The sequence below is a fragment of the Trichoplusia ni genome, chromosome 15, assembly GCF_003590095.1.
Source record: "Trichoplusia ni isolate ovarian cell line Hi5 chromosome 15, tn1, whole genome shotgun sequence".
NCBI classification, from domain to species: domain Eukaryota; kingdom Metazoa; phylum Arthropoda; class Insecta; order Lepidoptera; family Noctuidae; genus Trichoplusia; species Trichoplusia ni.
Genome location: NC_039492.1, coordinates 5,011,259 through 5,030,519, shown reverse-complemented (window position 1 = coordinate 5,030,519; position 19,261 = coordinate 5,011,259). Strand labels below are relative to the sequence as shown.

At 34.2% G+C, this 19,261-nt stretch overlaps 1 protein-coding gene across 1 annotated transcript; it reads right to left on the bottom strand.

The window, feature by feature from the left end:
• Positions 1-12: 12 nt before the first annotated feature.
• On the bottom strand, positions 13-19,054 carry LOC113501005 (abhydrolase domain-containing protein 2). Its single transcript, XM_026881971.1, has 7 exons — positions 18,748-19,054; positions 16,166-16,338; positions 14,070-14,237; positions 8,971-9,154; positions 6,751-6,945; positions 4,451-4,605; positions 13-3,099 (listed from the first exon to the last, which is right to left on the bottom strand). Exons 1-7 carry the CDS (start codon positions 18,900-18,902, stop codon positions 2,834-2,836), a joined length of 1,296 nt encoding a protein of 431 aa, XP_026737772.1. The 5' UTR covers positions 18,903-19,054; the 3' UTR covers positions 13-2,833.
• Between the last annotated feature and the right edge of the window lie 207 nt (positions 19,055-19,261).

Here is a 19,261-nt window from a genome sequence, read left to right as displayed (position 1 = left end):
AAGGGCGTTTTATTCATTTAAACGTTTATTACATATCCATATAAATATTAAATAGGAAATTTCTCATGATGAAATTTCAGATTAATCAAATTGACCTTACAGATGGACAATATGTAACACAAAACATTTCGAAATTCATACAAGCTACATAAAATATATGGAAGAATTTTAACTCAAAACAAAAAAGAGTCACTGAAATTTCCATCAATGTTGCTTTACTATAGAAATACATACCTACAATAGAAATTTATAATTTATTTCTCTAAAATTTACATTGGGGGCAAATTAGCACCGAAGCTCTCATAAGTTATGTTTATTTTCGCAATTTTAAATAAAATTGACAAGAGTATGAATTTAAGGGCGCGGCCCTCTAAAGACAAGTTGCATAATATGAACTGCAGGGCAGCCAAAACGATTTCGTATAAAAATATATTTTATAAGTATTTTCATACCCAAATCATTTTTATATCGTTTTCTTAAGGTCCAAGTACTTCATGTTAATTGATAGTATTTGAAACTGCCAAGAATAAATGCTAGTAAAGTGAGTACTTACAGGTCATACAAGTCCAACTATCTGGGTAAAATGGAATTGTTTGAAGCGTTAATTCTAAATAAATTGTAGTTATTGCACTCCATCAATCGCATAAGGCGCAGCGCAGACGACAGACTATACGTGACGCACTTTTGAGCCTGTGAAAATAGATCCTAGGCAGTTTATGCAGTAACGCCCACAACGCGCCAAAAAATCCGGCGCACATAAAATTCGTGTAGTTCGGGCCGACCGGACCGCGCCGCGCCGATCTGCTCCGCACAAAGTGTGTGAAAAAAAAATGAACGTTTGCTTCAACGCGCGCTAACACACTTTAATCTGTATTTCGGTTTGAGGTCTAAGTCCCTACAGCTCTGCCGACAGAATGATTGAAGATGTGCGTTGAGTCTGTCTGTGAAAAATCCGCGATGGACTTTTTGCGCGCCATGCAGATTGTGCGCCAAGCATACTTTTTGAGCGACACAGACTCGATCGCACAAAAAGTCAGTCGTCTGCGCTGCACCTAAATCAGCTAATAAAACCCGCCACATCGTGACTTTAATCTAGTTGCCGTGTTAAAATGGTTTGTATGATTATCACAGGGTATTCAATAAGTGTCAAAAACAACTGAACATTCGTACACCCGTATCACAAGTTCTACACTATGGCGGGTTAACAAACAGTTACTATATTTTGAGGCAAATCATGTTCTTTACATACAACCAATTTCAGTGAGATCAATAGTTTCAACGGAATAAAAGAAATATACCAATTAGATAACATAAAAGATCGTGCGGACGAACCCAAATAAGTTTTCGATCCAAAACAAAATCAATAATTTTCAGCGGTCGAGGCCATGAAGAGGTTATTGCACTATTCGTGTGTACGCCATTCAAAGGACTGCACTTACAACATCAAAATAGCATACAATTAATTTCAAAGCCGCACGCAGTACACAACCATACAAATGGACAAAGTACCACAACATATTATCAACGTAAATACCTAAATCAATTGTTATTCGTGAAGTTTAACTTAATGTATAAGAATACAATAATACATAATTATTATGTCAATTTAATGTTTGTCTAACTCCCGTGATGAAATATCATCTTTTGACATATGAGGTGTTAAACTTAACATCATACATAATTTTTAATCATATACTTTCCAATAAATTATGTGTGTGTACAATAATTAATATAATATACATTGACTCCCTATCTACTTTATAGGAACATTAAAAGGAATCCAATGCTCTAAGCGGGGATGTGAATGTTTATTCTCATCTAATCTATCTGTATCACGTCCAACTACAAATTGTGCAATCAGTATTTGTACTATTTATATATATCAACAAAATTAACTCAAATAATTATTAAATTATTATGTCATAAATATATATCATGTACTCGTAACTTGGTATAAAACGTCACTAATGATTTTCACTAGCTATTTATCTATATCAAACAACGTTTTCGACTATCTCCGGGACTTCCACCCAGCATCATTTATTCATAAATTCTGCACGGCCATACAATTTCACTTGCCACTCAAATCAAATGCAAAGTACATAAATATCGGTTATAATATATCACAATGTTACAAAATTACTTAGGCCCGTGCATGTTCAAAGCTTCACAAATTAGGGCGTGGCAGGCAAGGTTCACACAAGCAATCGGTAGACATTAAAGTAGGTATATAAATGCAAACAGTTTGTGCAGGCTACGCTTTAACGCATTATAAAGCCGTGCGCTGTCATTTCATCATGTAGATACAAAAATACTGATATTAAAATAGTCATGTAATAGTACTTATGTTATTCCTCCTATTCAAAATCTTACCATACTAAGCCACGCCTATCTTGTTAACTAGTCACAACATAAAATAATTCACACACATTTTGACAAAGAGCCTAGATAACATTAATAACGAGTTCAAAATAAATACATTTATAAAAAGCTTATGTGCTGCTTAAATACACAGTAAAGAAATCGCCTCTTAGGTCCTGCCTAATATCTTACTTAGGGCATAACAGGAACACTCAATTCCCATCTACTAGGCTTTGGTAAATACGGTGTGGCCTTATACGTTAAAATATATAAGCAAAATATATTCATTGGGACGTATAAAACGCAATGGAGAATCATTACCTCCGAATGGATGTACTTACAAAACAATTTAAGTACTTTATAGAAAGATACTGCTACAAAATGGACTGCAGTACTTTATGTTCGTTTTCCTAATAATGATTAGACATGTAAGTATACCAAAGTGCTCTACGAGCCACGAGTTAATGCAGTATTAGTATACGGGTTTTTCTAAGGGATCTCGGTACACGATGGTCGCTGATTTGATGAGGTCTGGCTCTTCATCAGAGCCAATGCTGTCATTGGAGTTGGCGACCTCTTTGTGTGAGCATTTGTTGTGCGCCATGAGCAGGCCACCGGCGAGTCCGACGAGCGCGCGATCCAGCCAGTTCACAGGGTTAGCGTAGATCAAGCCACCTTCGTAGAAACCCAAGTGCCCGCCGTGGGCCAGTTCAAGATACATCGCCTTATCATGCGAGCCTGTAAAGAGAAGAAACACAAATTTAATACCACAAGCATTATTTTAACTCAGTTCGTCGCAAAATGTTCGCAGACAGATAACCTCAGTTAGGCATTAAACAACGGATTTTTTTCATTTTTGTTATCAGCAAATCTGTCACGCCATTCAATCGTGTAGGTACAATTTTATATATTTAAAAAATCCGTTTTTTTGGGTTACATATTAAACTAGAGCACTTGGTAACTGTTTGTGGAAACCTCTCAACTAATTGATAATCAGGTCGAAGCCGTAATAGTTTAAGCGAAATATCAAACAATCGAACTAACTTTTTTTGAAGTCGCTTAAATATTCATTGATTTGCCTCTTCAACGAATATCACAAGATTCATTACAGTTTACAGTTAACATGAGCAAATTGATGCACATGAAAAATGATAGACTAAAAGCCAGTCAAGGCTATCTAGAAAAATGTCAAGCTGTTTAATCACAATAAATGAAATGAATATAGATGTCCATAGGATAAGTTAAATGTATAATAGTACTACAACGACACGGCCAGTCGATCAGATGTTAGAGTGTAAGATACCGTAGTACGTTCTAGATAAACACAAATTCGATAGTGATGTAATTGAAGAGACCTTGAAATTGCAAAAATGTCTGTATACACACTGTATATACATCTATCTATAATACACAGAGATATTAAAAATCAAGTTCTGCTGGTTTTCGTTCACATGTGCACAATGATAATGACCCCATTTTTATTGCAATACTGAAGATAACGTTTTTATAAAATTGGAATCATGGGTACCGCAGCAAAGTAGTTTCAACATTTAAAGGATCGGATGTAACTTATTATACATATGCAGATGATAGTAATAAAATAACATCTTCATTATATATGTAAATGAATAACCGAAACAGTATATGAGTAGAGCGATGTGTCAACAGTAACCAAAATGACTTCGTAGCTGTCTGTTTAATAACTTTATTGATACAAGTTGAACGAATATGTGTGAAGTAATTTATTCCTAACGAATATCTTCTGGAAAGATCAATATAAAAACGTTTCCTCTTTTTAGATAACGAAGGTCAGACGACAATCACTTTATAATACACATCCATTTTTAACATACTAAACACGTTTTGCACAAATCTATTCTTATAAGTTTATTCACACTATATTATGTGTTCTATAGGTACCTGTATTGGCATACAGTCTCTGTAAGTCCGAGTTAGTCTCAAAAACCGGTTGAATTTATTTCGACATAACTTTACAGGCAAAATTGCCGCTAGGAATATCCGGCATTTATTGACAAATTTGTTTGTTTGAAGTTTTATGTATTTTATTGTAGCATTGGTAAGTACTTACTGACAAATTCCCTGACTATAGGCAACAGAGGCTCCGGAACAATAGGGTCGTCTCTTGCGTTGATGAATATCATCGGGGTTTTAATGTTCTTGAGGTAGAATGCCGACGAACTCCACTTGTAGAGGTCCGCCACGGATTCGAAGCCATATACCCTCCTAGAAAGAGCAAAATCATAAATTTATTCATATGATTTTGGAAACTAAACATAAATATTATTATTATTTTTGTTTAAATTTGTCTAACTCTTAAATATTAATCTGTATTACAGACATACATATTTACAAATAACATGAATCGTCGAAAGCGTACTAGTAAGTGACGTCACATGAGATTTATATTCCTGTATCCCCTTCATTCTTTGTTTACGAGAAAAAATACGTTGGAAATCTGTCTGACGGAGTAAATAATTATTCTTTTAGTCAAATAACCTTTTGCTTTAGCGAAGTCTTCAATTGCAAAAAAGACTGCCATGTTTTGTGGTTTATAGTCAAATTGTTTTTATACTGATTAGTGGTGGTAATGTGGTCACTTAAAATAGCTAGGACACTAAAAACTATGTACAATAAACGTGTTAGGGCAAAGTTCATGATGGCTATTTATTGAATGACATACGTGTAGGTGCGCAATTACCCTCAATTGATTGTTTTAAATTGTTCAAGATGGTGATACATACATTTGCTGCCTACTATGACTAGAGTAGGGTTTTTCAATGGTCACATTATCTAGTCTTTAATAATATTTTTCAAGAGATGTAGATGTCCGCAGGAAAGCCACATAATGTTACTTACTATATATGCACTGTTTAGATCAGGCCTGCATGACCTGCCTTTGAAACAACTGTTGCCGGCGATAGATAATAAAGAATTATGGTACTTTCTAGTTAATCGGAAGGTAGAACCAGAATATGACCTACGAAATTCCATATTCGGACTCGTTTGATGAGGAATTTCTAGCCGTCAAACCGCGATTTATACTTGTGTATATAATAAATGAATTTTAACAAAAACTTATTTACATATAATCAGGTATAGCAAGATGGTTATCATTATTTAAATAATAGATTTATCTCGTATTTTGTATGCGGGCATCGTACCAGAATGTGGAACATGCATACTTTCACTGCTATTTATAACGTCTCATTTTGTAGGGACTTTACACTAGAAAAGTAATTATAATAGTCACTTATGAATGTGTATTTAACGTGAAAATAACAAGTGGAAGAATTCTTGGTAGCTGAGTATAAAAAAACTATTTTGTAACTTTATTGCTGTTTCTTAATTAAAATAGGTTATTAAGTATACGCTTATTGAATTAACTGATTGAATACTAAAAGTATTTGTATGTTTCGATACAATCGAGTTTTATCTTCAAGTTCATTATCACATTATACATATACAGTTATCGTACGTTATTGTGCTATAAAACATGAAAACCGGTTTTTCATGAAATCGCTTGTATAATATTTAATACGTCTCAACTTTAAACAGTACAGAAAAAAGTAGTTGTCACTGTTTAATGCACTGTTATCTCATCAGAGACAAAAAACCATGTCCTCATAATGATTGTGTAACTAACTAGGCACGCTTCATAAATTACAGAAAATATTATAATAAGATCGATTCGGCATGATCAGTGCAAATGAAATTTCCGTAATACGAAAATGTACGAAACACTGGTTACCAATTGTTCTTATCTAGCTTCCAATCGAATGATAAAATCAATTATTGTCCAATTGATTGGTTTTAAAAGTAAAATGAATGATTGAGTATGATTTATGTCTCACACAAAAATAATAACTCATGACAGCAATTATTAAGTACCACTGCAAAGTCATATTACCACTGTAAATATCATAACACTGTTGTTACTTTTTGAAAAGGGGGAATATTGGTCTCTGTGATACAGATCGTAATAGTTCAGGAATCCGATAAAAATATTATTGAATCATTTTAATTCACTGCATAAAATTATGGCAAGATAAGATATGCATAAATACATGGAGACCATAGATCCAAGGATCTTAGATTAGATCAGATTAAAATATTACTTATTGTAAACCATGGAATTACAGCAGTCATTCCAAAAACACAGTGTTGGGAACAATGGCGGTCTTATCGCTAATAGATGGATCTTATTTAGAAATCTTATCTTAAGTGCGATGGGGTATAATTATACTACTATAAAACCAACAATACTATTAAAACTCTCCTAAAAGAGAACAGCAATGAATAAATAATATAATCTTAGCAGTGCAAAAAGAGGCTGTAAAATTATTATTTGTAAATTAAGTGTTTTGTTACCTAGAGTAGGCCTCGTCGAGATCAGGCAGTGTACCCGCCGACACAATCATCTTCTCATCCAAAGTATATCTGTTCTTCATCTCCTGGCACAGCAACATCCTCTTATGTCGAGTTATGATGTTACGGTAGTTGTCCGTCATTATGTACAGGTAGAAGCGACGGAAATTCTGCCATTGCAGTAGGTACACCATAGTACTGTAGGGAAAATAAAAACAACGATTAGGAGAAAAGGAAATAAACGAATTTTTGTACACGAATGACCTGGTTCCCAAAACAAACTCAAAAACTAGTCAAACTCCAAACAATTATAATTAACTAGCGACTTCGTCCTCGAGTTAGAAGATATAAGCAAGAAATTTTTGAACAGAAGCCCTCGAAGATGAATAATTTTCCTGTTTTTCCACATTTTCCATTGTATCTTCGCTCCTATTAGTCGCAGCGTGATGGTGTATAGCCTAAAGCCTTCCTCAATTAATGGTCTATTCAACACAAAAATATATTTTTTTTTTAAATTTGAACCAGTAGTTCCTGAGATTAGCGCGTTCAAACTAACTCTTCAGCTTTATATATTAGTATAAGTAGATGATAGATTTTTATGTACCAGCCTCGAAAAAGCCTTCTATATTTTCTTTACTTATCATGTTTATATTGTCAATATGTACCTTTCACAAGTCATTATTGGCTTAAACATTTGTGTTACCAAAAACAATGTGATACCTACACTTATCAAGGTCTACCGGTATGTCTGTCGAGGCGTGATTCATTGCCTCCCGACTAGCTAGTGCCTTACAATACCGCATTACACAGTCTACAGTGTTAATAAACCAAATTACGTTTCAAATACATAGTAGTTTTCCTTTTAATACGTAATTGATACGCACAAACGGTAGTAATCTTTTTTCATAACATGCGTTTAGTAACTTGTGTTATTGGGGTGGGCCATCATTATAAGTCAACATTCCTTACTAGATATTGTGAAAGTGAGTGTATGTATTTACATTGTAAACTGGAATGATGTAATAAATAATAAGTATGTGAACCTTATTAATATAGCAGGGATGGGATAGACGCGAAGGGCAAGCGACAGGAGAATGACATAAACAAACGGAGGCCTATGCCCAGCAGGGGGATAATCAAGGCTGATGAAGATGATGATGATAACGTTAAAAACACAGAAAGTTCAGATACATTGTATGTGTAAATGTTAAGTAAAATTTTAAAATTAGTTTTTTTTTTTTATAATCCTATAAAATGATAACACAAATACAAATTTTGCAGTGCTAACAAAGCTAGGAAGAAAGATAAACATTCCACATTCCTGAAAATAACAATCCGAAGCACAATTATTTGGGTTGAGGCAATAAAAATATTGCATTGTAAGATTAAATCAGCATTCTTTGTAATGGTTTGTTCTGCAAACAAAGTATTATTGCAAAGTAAAAGTGCTGCTAATAATGTACAAGCGGAATCTACATCACTTCCTTATTTAACCGCGAGAATGGAAAACTTTTCTAGATAAGAGGAATCTGATATATTTCTTATCTATTAAATTTTTCTCAAATTGGTTAAATTAGATAAATAGCTGCAAGAATCATCGAAATTTTGTCATAAGTGACGCAAAACGAGTAAATCGTATTTTCTTAGAGCGCAGTTAAATGGCAAATTCTTTTTAATTACTAACAAACCAGATATTTTTTTTTATTAAAATGCCGACTCCCTAGATAAAGTGACCTCTTCAGGTTATCTTGTTAAAAAGTAATATAAACAGAAGATTAAACAACGGCCAAATAGGTGGCGTGATGACTTGAGGCGATGTTGGATTGACCCCCGAAACCTTCCCACAGACATGACGTATAAAATATAACTTTTGCCCTGCTATAATTCCGCGAATGTCAAACTGCAGTTCAAAGGCCTATTCTCATATACAAAATAATATTACGCTGATATTATGAATGCAAAATTATGTGTGTGTATGTTTGTAACGTATTCACGTCCGAACGGCTCGTCTGATTTCGATGAGATTTGTTATGGAGGCAGCTGACATCTTGGATAAGCACATATGCTACTTAGATCCGACTTCGTTGAAGAAGGGTAATATTTTTGCAGCAATAACAGTCATCCAAGTGGGCGTAGCTGCGAGCAACAGCTAGTAACCCAATAAAAACCTCGTGGACCAGCGCAGATTAAAATAACACCCGAGTGTAACATGTTTGTACTTACTCTATAGCGTTGTATCCCTGGCATATTGATATTCCGCCAATAATATTAGCTGGCCTCTTCCTATCCTCTCCCAAGTATTTGGAAATCAAGTTCCCGCCAAGACTAAATCCGACTAGAATCAGTTTCGTGTGGGGATATCGCTCCACTAGATTCTCCACCATGTAATTGTAGTCATCGGTGTGTCCTGAAACAAAAGATTTGTTAAAAGATTTTGAAGTAACCTGTATTCTTAACTATAGGCTTAGTCCCAAACCTACACAAAATTTAGTTCTTTTTCATTACTCTGGAACCCAATAGCGCCAATTCGTTAAAAAGCACGATTAAAATGTCCTAATGTACGCTACGCTCTAATCTTGATCGAGGCTAGCTCTAGGTTTTAGATATTCATTCCAACGAGAATAGTGAACAGCTAAACAATGTTCAGAGATCAGTGGATTACACACATCGTGCAATGTACAGTCTTGCGATATTGATGCATGTCAATCACATTGTATCGTTATTTCTCTCACGGTGAACGATAAAAACTGTAGGCCTTATTAAAGTTAATAAAGTCGTGACTTTATTAACTTTAATAAGGCCTACAGTATACGTCTAATACGACTAATTAACTTTGTTGCATACGACTAATTAACTTTGTGGTTAGAAATCTGCGGCAATGTGTATGTACACCACAGTATTATTTACTTAATGACATAACATGTACGTATGTTTACTAATAAAAATTGATTTGATTACAACTCAAAGTATTTCGTGTGAGGATATGCGTCGCTGGAGCTATAGTCGTCGAAAATCAGATACTTGCATTGCCTTGCAAAGGTATATGATTATACGTTCTCAAAAATAAACCAAGAACTGAAGTTATAACTCCATAATAATATTGTTATAACAACAGAATCATGAAAAAAATATGGGATGACAAATGACAGCTATTTCACGTTATAAAAAAAAAATCAACAAAATCGGTCCATCTAGTCGAATTTCTGGAGTAACAAACATAAAAAATTAAAAAATACTGACAAATTAAAATAAACTCCCTTTTCATCTCGTCTGAAATAGCAAATTATCATATTACGTAACTAAACAACAACAAAATATTCAAATCATTATTTATTATTTTTATTAATGAGTCACAAATTAAGGTTAACGATTAACCAATTGCCTTTGTGTTAATGAACGCGGTCACGACTTATCAACATACCTAACATAAACACAACTACTACACGTGTAGAGAACAATAGACAAACTACGATCAATCAAACATTGTGTTATTATTTGTATTTTATTCCTAGAATTTTTTTTTAGTCTGATGAAGTAGTCAAGTTTGAGCTCAGGCTTATTGCACAAAGGATACCTTACAGTCACCTCTTTTCTGATTGAGGGCGTAAAAGGAAGACAGTGCATTACACTGTGTAGTGCGCTGTCTTGCCCCACGCAACTTTGATATCATTTTTATTTTAAAGACTTAGGAAGTTAATCCTTTTGTAGCGGGGGTTCCACAGTTCCACCAACATTAAATTTACAAGTACAAAGTCACCCTAGCTTAAAACAATCTAACTCACACAGACATTTGTTCTACATGGGGATCGAACTTGCGACGTGTTACGAACAGTGTGTTCGGCGTGGAGACCTCAGGCACTCGGCTATAAATGCAGTCAAAATTATAATTAGTGTTTTTTTTTAAGTCATGGCTGGTAGGACGGCTAAACGGTTAACAAAGGTCATATCTTAATTGAAACTATGTATAATTAATATTATTAAGTGGGAGCTGAGATATTTATAATTATAAAACATGGTTACACATTTATGACCTTTTGGTCAGGTAGTTGAGTAATTTGATATAAATAATGATGACGGTACAAAGCCGGCGCCCTTCATTTCGATCTCATTATATCAGTTTTATACGTGTTTGTTTACATTGAGATTGTTGTTTTTTACTGATTTGAGCTACTTAATAGTTTATTCTACTCGAATATAAATATTTCTTTACAACTGATTTTACATACGAATATAATAAATGAGAAAGTAACTATGCTTGTTTTTTACGCTTTCACGAACAAATAAAACTACACTATTTAAATAAAATTTGGTATGGGGATATTTGGAACATCGAGAAAATAGACTAGGTTTGTATATGTTTCTTATATTATTAAGCAAAAGTACCAAAACAAAACGGATCAAAGGTTGTGAAACAAGGTCGACAAGAAGTGTACTGGTAAGTGACGTCACAAGAAATCAACTTACATTTTTGTTTACGCGGGAAAGTATCCGATACTTTTTGGAAATCTATCTGAGGAACTATTTCTTTTTTTGTAATGTCCAATTCACCCGAATAGGGAGTCAGGTAAAAGATAATAATAATTTATTTTTATTTCTCACCACAATATTACAAAGCGTCTTCAAACATAACAAGATATTAATTAGACAGCAATTTAATATTGTAGGAGACTGGTGCCTAAGCTAGGCGCTAATATGAATGGGTAAATTATGTAATTGACCAGACTTACTCATATTTCATTATTTAATACACGTAGATATCCTCATAATTTCACCTTGAAAACTGGCACCGGTATATATTAATTTATTGATCGGAAGGGGGGAAATTAAAAGCTTCTTGCAAATTTTCCCACAATTTACCTGCAGTTAACTATGAGAATTTACAAGTGTTACATTAAACCTCCATGGCTGTGACGTGTGACGTCTAGTACTGAACAAGGTAGTGCGTATGTTTCTAGGTATTCCGAGTCCAGGAAATTAACGATTTCTGACGGTAATGCGTTTTTCCGTGTTTTACTTATTTCCGGTCTCGATTTGCTTTGCGAGAAAGTCACGGACGTACCTAGATTTATGCTTAGCATTCATGTTTACTCATTTCATTTAATTATTGGAATGTAAAGACTACAGTGCAAGCAATTTCAACAAATAAACATTTTTATTTAATTATTTTCCTTGAATTAACCTCTGCAAATTTCGTGTTTGCATATTCGTTTTTGCTTCTATTGATTACACTATTTGTATCTTAATTCATCGTTTTATGAGGCTGTATAAAATGCTTTCAATATATGTATACGTCCACAGCAAGAAAAGAAATTGTTAAGTACAACATAGAGGCTTAACGGTAATGGCCTCGACTAGAAAGTGACTAGATTAAGTATGTTGGAATATAACAATACTGAACAATGGCTGCGATTACACTAAAAAGTTCGATTCAACATTCTTTAACACTATTCCCAAGTCAAATCAGTATATAACATATTGTTCGTAGTAAATGGCCCTTCTTGTAGTAAATAAGCTGTTTGTTTCTCAGAAAGTTATTAAGATAATATACAGTTATCGATAAACAAATTGAAATCTTGACTCACCGCAGTCTAGACTAAAGTAGGGCTGGCAAACCTTACAAGAATTAAGTCAGAAGAGCATCTTATTGAACCAAGCAGAAAAGAGGAAAGTAATAAGATTTAAGGCGTTAGTTCGGGCCCTTGATTAATTCGACAAAGTGGACACAACAGTAACATTCCAACACACTGTAGCTTCGCTTTAGTTTAACAATGGGTATTTCTAATGAGAAGCCACGCCCAGCCCTTATGTAGGACACTGATTCAGAGAAGTGTTATAGCACACAATATATTTCTCTTCACGACTGTTTAACTGTGCTTGTTAGATGATATCAATAAAGCCGTTGTCGGCAGACGAAATTCTCTTTACGCTAGATGCTTTTAAATATCTCAATCCGCATACTTTGTTGTAAGAGTATTATAGAGGCAGCAAGTAACATTATTGCTGCACTATTTTCGTTATGGATACTAATACACTTTTAAGTTATTACCGTAATTACAAGGTTTAATGCTTTATACAATAGTATAATGGATCTTCTGTATGATGAATGATTTTACTGTTATTACTTAGTAGTTTTCCTTTAATATTATTTGTTTTACGATACTTGAATTCGTTTTCCATGATTTGAAATAAATGTGAACGATTTCTAACTTCTAAAAACGGAGAGTATCGCCTTAAAGTACTCTTGACTTTCAATTTTGTTGCATAGATTTAGGATGTAAGTTGTACGTACATATTATATCGACTAATTAATAAAGTATTTAGATCGATTCCCTCATGCATAACCATTTATGAGTCAACGCAACATCGACTCTCATACGCAGTCCTTGTTCACCAAGTGCCAATATCAATAACCTACATAACATGTACACAAGGAGGTTTTACATAAGCCTTGTATTATATAATGTTTATTTTATGTTTCATATCGCTACGATCAAGGGCCATAAATCCAGCATCACTCTCGCGGAAACTTAGTATGCATTATTTGCAAGAAAACGCAAACATTGCGAGTTGAGATAGCAATACTTACCATTGTTTACAGAACACAAGGTTATGATACGGTTATCGTTGCCTCTTAAATTGAGAAACCTTTACTAATAGATATTGTTGCTAGCAATGCTATGAATATTGATGACTGATGGAAACCAAACCAGGCTTAAATATCTTCCAACGTTCAATTTAGGCCAAGACATGGATATAGCAACTTTCTTGCCTTCTTCTTGTAGGCTCTTAACTAGGCCTTGTGTAAAAACGATTATGATTCTTAAGGAGTACAAAAAGGTGTATCTTGTAATGATAACCTACTTACTTTTTGTGTATTTAATTTGTTGCAGTCTAGTCTGTTACTTCAAGGCTAACGTTATGACCTCATCGATTCCCAAACTTTTTTCTATAGCCTCTACACAGTCAGATTCTGACAGTTGTTATAGGATATTAAAATAATGCCTTATTTTTACCCATTATTATCTTAGAAGAACTAAGAAGAGGCAAAACGAGAACACCTTTACCTATATCCTTGTGATAAATTCCGTATCATTTAACCTTACTACACAGCCACTCACTCAATAGATAACCTGAGAAATGTATCAGGTTCAGAATGAATGCAGAAAGCCGAAGACCGTCATGACGGATCGGCAGCGGGCAGAATTACGTCACGGTAGTTTGAGTTGATGACAAAGTTCCATGATTCATAAAATGTTCATTATCAAACAATAAATGTTATCTAAGTAATAAACCTAAGTACGTAGATAATCCTCCAAACTTACCATACGAAAAGATCCGATTGCCAGTGACTGGAACGCTGTTGAGGGCTCCTATATGGTTGAGAACAGCGCACCGGTATCCGTGGCATTGAGAGTAGTGCACGTATGTCCGGATGTAGACGCTCTCCGACGTATTACCGATGCCCGGACAGATTGCCACCGTCACGTCATCTGCGGAAACAAACCGCATCAGTACAACCATTTACATTATATAACCGCACGTGGTCAAATGTGTGAATAAACTGATTTGCTACGGACAAACTGCTCGCAAATTTGCATTACATTATTATATGTTTAATTTTATGGATATCGAGAAGCCAGGATTAGATGTTAGATAAGAGTTTGATGAACAATAAAATAGGTTTACTGATTTATCGCTCAATACGTCTCGTATTTTCCTTATTTACGGATGCTATCGACAACATTGGTAATATAATATTCCATGTGATTGAGTCACTTAATAGCTTACTATCACAGGAATCGAGGAAGGTTGTATCGCCAAGCGAATTGAATTGTAAGCGATGTCAAGGTCGGTCAGTGAACGCGTGCAAAGATTGGTGTCAAATGGAAGCATTACAATCTATCATTGCTTCTGCACACTCATTATGGATTATCCTAGATGTAAAGTAATAATTGTTCGCATTTTATTACATTTCAAGCTTATAGTTTCTGTTGCTCTACAAACGATAAAACATACGATCTCTTTCCTTCCGCATAGTTACTTTATTTCAAAGACTTGTGTCATGTTGATATTGATACGTATCTATATCGATATTATTTTTGTTTGTATTTTTTTTTTCGAGTATTATGTATATGACGATGAGTAAGTGACGCTTTGTGACCAGTATGAACTAGATACAAACGAGTTGATATGATATGCCTTACTGCATATTGGCTAGCTGCATGATATGATCATGATTCATGATGACGTGATCAAAGGGGGAACTACAGAGATTAAATTAAAGAGCCATCAAAATAACATTGTGCAGCTTATAGGGAAGTTAGAACACAGTCTGACGTCATGAACATCTTCTGAGCATTACACATTTGTAAATGACAGGTCCGATTACGTAAAGGCTTCAACATATTCGTCCCGCAGGCAAGAATGATTTTCTTAATATGAAATTCTCAGAAACTATCATATAAATTCCATATTGACGTCACTTATGATCACAGTTGATATCATCCAAAGACCGCTAAACAAATTGTTGTTATAAAAATTTGCACCACTGACTCACTTACAAAATGTGCCGGCTGTATTACGATAAGACAAAAGCGCGTTTTGCGTAAAGTTGATAAAGAAATTGATACTTATGACAGGTTTATAGTGGCCTCATATAATGACGTAGGTACAGTTGATACGTTCTATTCGTTCTATCATGGGGATTGGAAACAGATACGCTTATGAAGATACCAATGATACGAGTAATGAATTATACCATGGCTGATCTAATAATGAGGAAAATTATTCCACTTTGATTTAGCATCTTAAAAATTAAGATTTTATGAGTTTATGAGGAAGAGAACAATGCCTCATGTTGCAAGTGATGAACCAATTTAAATGAATCGATTGTGTGGATTGTAAGCCGCAGCTATTATTCCTAATGTTAACCTTGCACCGTGTATTTACTGTTTCCTTCACAATAAGTATTGTTGTGATGACGACATGGATCAGATATCAGGAATGGTATTGTAAGCCGTCACATCAATAATCCCTAAAGGCCCGCCTACTCTTGTATACCCACGTATTTCACAACCGTTATAATTATAGATGTTAATGTAATACAGAGTCACCATTTATGATGCAGACCTAATTGCGATCAATGATTTAGAAGTTTTAAGAATTATTTCTGACAGAGGAGTGTCAATACAGACAAATTTAAGTAATACTCTATGTATGACGAAATCTGTAGTGTCATAGAATTTAGTCGAAACTTAATACATTGGGTGCTTAAAAATGTTATTGTGTTAATGTCTCAATTATGGATGAGTCATTTTCCGTATTTAAACAAATTAGCTCTAGGCTTTTCCCTATGCATCGAAACATTAGTGGGCCTAAATATTGCAGGAAAAGACCTTGTTACATTAAGATGTTTTACCTTCATGTTCGTTTCCAACTGGTTCATAAAGGTCGTAGGTGAGGGTGGACTTGTCGGGCAGCACCAGGGATACCCGGCCTCCAATGGGCCAGGGGCAACGGACCCGTCCAATCAAACTATGTAGTATCGTTTGGACGTGCCCGCTGAAGCCCCATAATCGAGTCGGTATGTATCTGCGAAAAAAATCTTCAGTTAAATAACCTTTTGGAGTCAGTTTATTGATTATCATGTGTGTTTTGTTTCTGGCGACCGTAACTAAGGGGCAATAACCTCATTGGTGAATCAGTAAACTTTTCGTTCTAGATCTAGATAATAACTATTGCGGTATAATGCAAATGATTTTGCTTATGTCCGGTAAGGGGAGGGGAGCATTAGTCCGATGGTTTTTACCGGTACGAGTGTACCGGAGGAAATCCTCATTTCCAGATTTCCACCTGCGCATTTTATAATCACAGGTAGTACGGGTACTACATTGTATGCGTTTATAGTTCAAGAGTATGTATTCAATGAAGCAGGATGGTTGCTGTCGTGGTAGTGAGACTACGTTATTGCCGGCCTGTCGCACGCATAATCATCTTGCGTTAAAGTACATGGTACAAGCCTGGGTGAAAATAGCTTAGTCTTTTACTTTTCTAGTCCCAGCATACAATTTAATACATACCCTCAATTTATATTTATATAAATTATGGCAATAACAAAGCTACATGCTTTATGCAGCATTGAACATAAAACAATACATACATAAAAAAGCTAATTTACTAAGAAAGTTCAAAGCAACGCTTGCTGCAAAAACTCATGCAAAATTTATGGACCTGATATTATCAGTTTGTGAGTCATAAGGCCATAGAAATAGGTGAAGGACTGCCGTAAATCATATAATAATATTCTGTGAATTACCCCTTTAAATATAGAGTTGTGTCGATTCTTACTAAGTTTCAAGAAAAGGATGTTATATCATCAGTAAAGTATGGGTACTTCTAACATTAGAATGTATTCAATAAGTTATGCTAATGACAATCAATACTACACCCAAACATTATGCTACTATTTTGATTAAGCAATAGCTCTTTCAAGGTTACCACTGTATGAGTCAAGATAACTTCGAATAGCCGTTGACATCAGGGTTAATTAGAACTGTACAAGAAAATCTACATAAAATAGGTTGAATGCAGATGTTATGAGAACAAGAACATATATTAAGTTAACTATTATCTGATAAGAAATATAAGCATAGTAACCTATTTTAAGGATAATTACTTGAATCTACTTTCTGCAAGACAAATTAATGTGAAACTACTGTTTTAAACATGTCCTGTGTTGTTGTACCAGGGAATATTAAAAAAACAGATGACTTTTAAGCTGAGCAAATAAAATAATTTGAGTTAAGTTACTCAAGAACCAGACTTCATATTGTGAACGTTGTTTGACGATCATATGAATTGTTGTGAATGCTCTATGCTTGTTTTGAGTAACACCTTATAATAATGTCAAAATCCAATATTTACAGATTAGTAATTTACATTCTTTCATTTAATTTACACTCTTTCTCTCATCTAATACATATATGCATCTAGTACAATGAATACTGAAATAGTAATTAACAAGTGTTAGTAAACACTTAGTGATAAATTTTATGTAATACATGATTCATAATAAATGTACCTTTATGCATACAGGTGTTTTAAGTAATCGGTATTCAATTAACAACTTAATGTAATAAAGCAGTTGTTTTAATAGGTTCTGATGGAGTTTCTAATCTATTAAATTGTGTGGGTTAGCATTAAGTGTGTTGGTGGTGTGTGTAAAGACAAAATGCCTTAAGTTATCCCAACTGTAAACATACCAGTATATAAGACTTGTCTATTCATTAAGTCATATTTGATAAACTAATAAGCAGATTTCTTAGGTAGGTACTTAAAATATTGATATATATTATTGTGTCTGTACTTTTAAATGGTGAGAAAATAGAACAGGTGTTTAAAAGGTAATGCAGTCATCAATGACTCATGACTGATAAAAACATCTTGAAACTTTAGAGAACTATAGAGTAGTACCTGTTAGTCTTTTTTCAACTATTTAAATTTGTTAATCTAGGGTGTGTTACAGTTGGAATGTCTAGTTTAAGCATTTCAAAGATTTGTTTACAAACGATAATAATATGCGTGTTGCTGTTGATATCTTGAAGAACTGATGTTTGTTTGATTTACAAATTGCTAAGTATGTTGTGGTTTTTTAAAGTATCTAAACTAGGTCGATGAGCTTTCTTTGAATTTAGAAAAATGTAGAAATACAAGTGGCGAAGTCATTGGTTAAATACTCATCCCTACCAATTCTACCAAATCTCTAAGACCTTTGATTTACGATACTGATGAAATGGATAATATATCACCGATTTCGCTATTCTTATCAACTCGTAAATCTAATTTAAGTCTCTTTTCAATTTTCTACGACAAAACTAAACAAAATTTACGACTTCGGTGATAATGACATCATCATAGGAGCATTTGGAAGCGTTAGTAAACGGACATGTAAATACTTTAATTTCTAAATGAAAATACTGAATTTAGATGAACAATACTCACGGTTCATACAAGAATGGAGATATGAATAACATGTTTTCAATAAACCCTCGATCTTTGCCATAGATCACGGGTTTTTGTGGCTGGCTGTTAACATTTAATATTCTGAAAAGTACGCACAGGATGACCGCAATAACAGCTAAAAGAACTGTCGACATTTTAAAGAAATTAAGTTAGATCACACCGTCCAACGATAAAAAGGAATTTTTACATAATAACGAGAAAAACAGTATTCCTCATAAGAAGAGGAAATAACAAACATCCACCCGCCGCACGACACACCAGACTAAAAAAAATCACTATCAACATCTTACGAGTTCTAGAACCTCTTTGGGGACATCATATTATTGGTTAAAAGGAAAATTAAATTTTTTTATTGGGCAGAAAGCCACTGTCGACTTGTCTCATTGGTTGACGAAACGTCAGTAGTGTGAGCATAACCAATCATAAAGTGACATCGTATGAAAATAGAGGTAAGTGGAGAGCGACTGACAGAAAATTATATTTCGCTTTTATT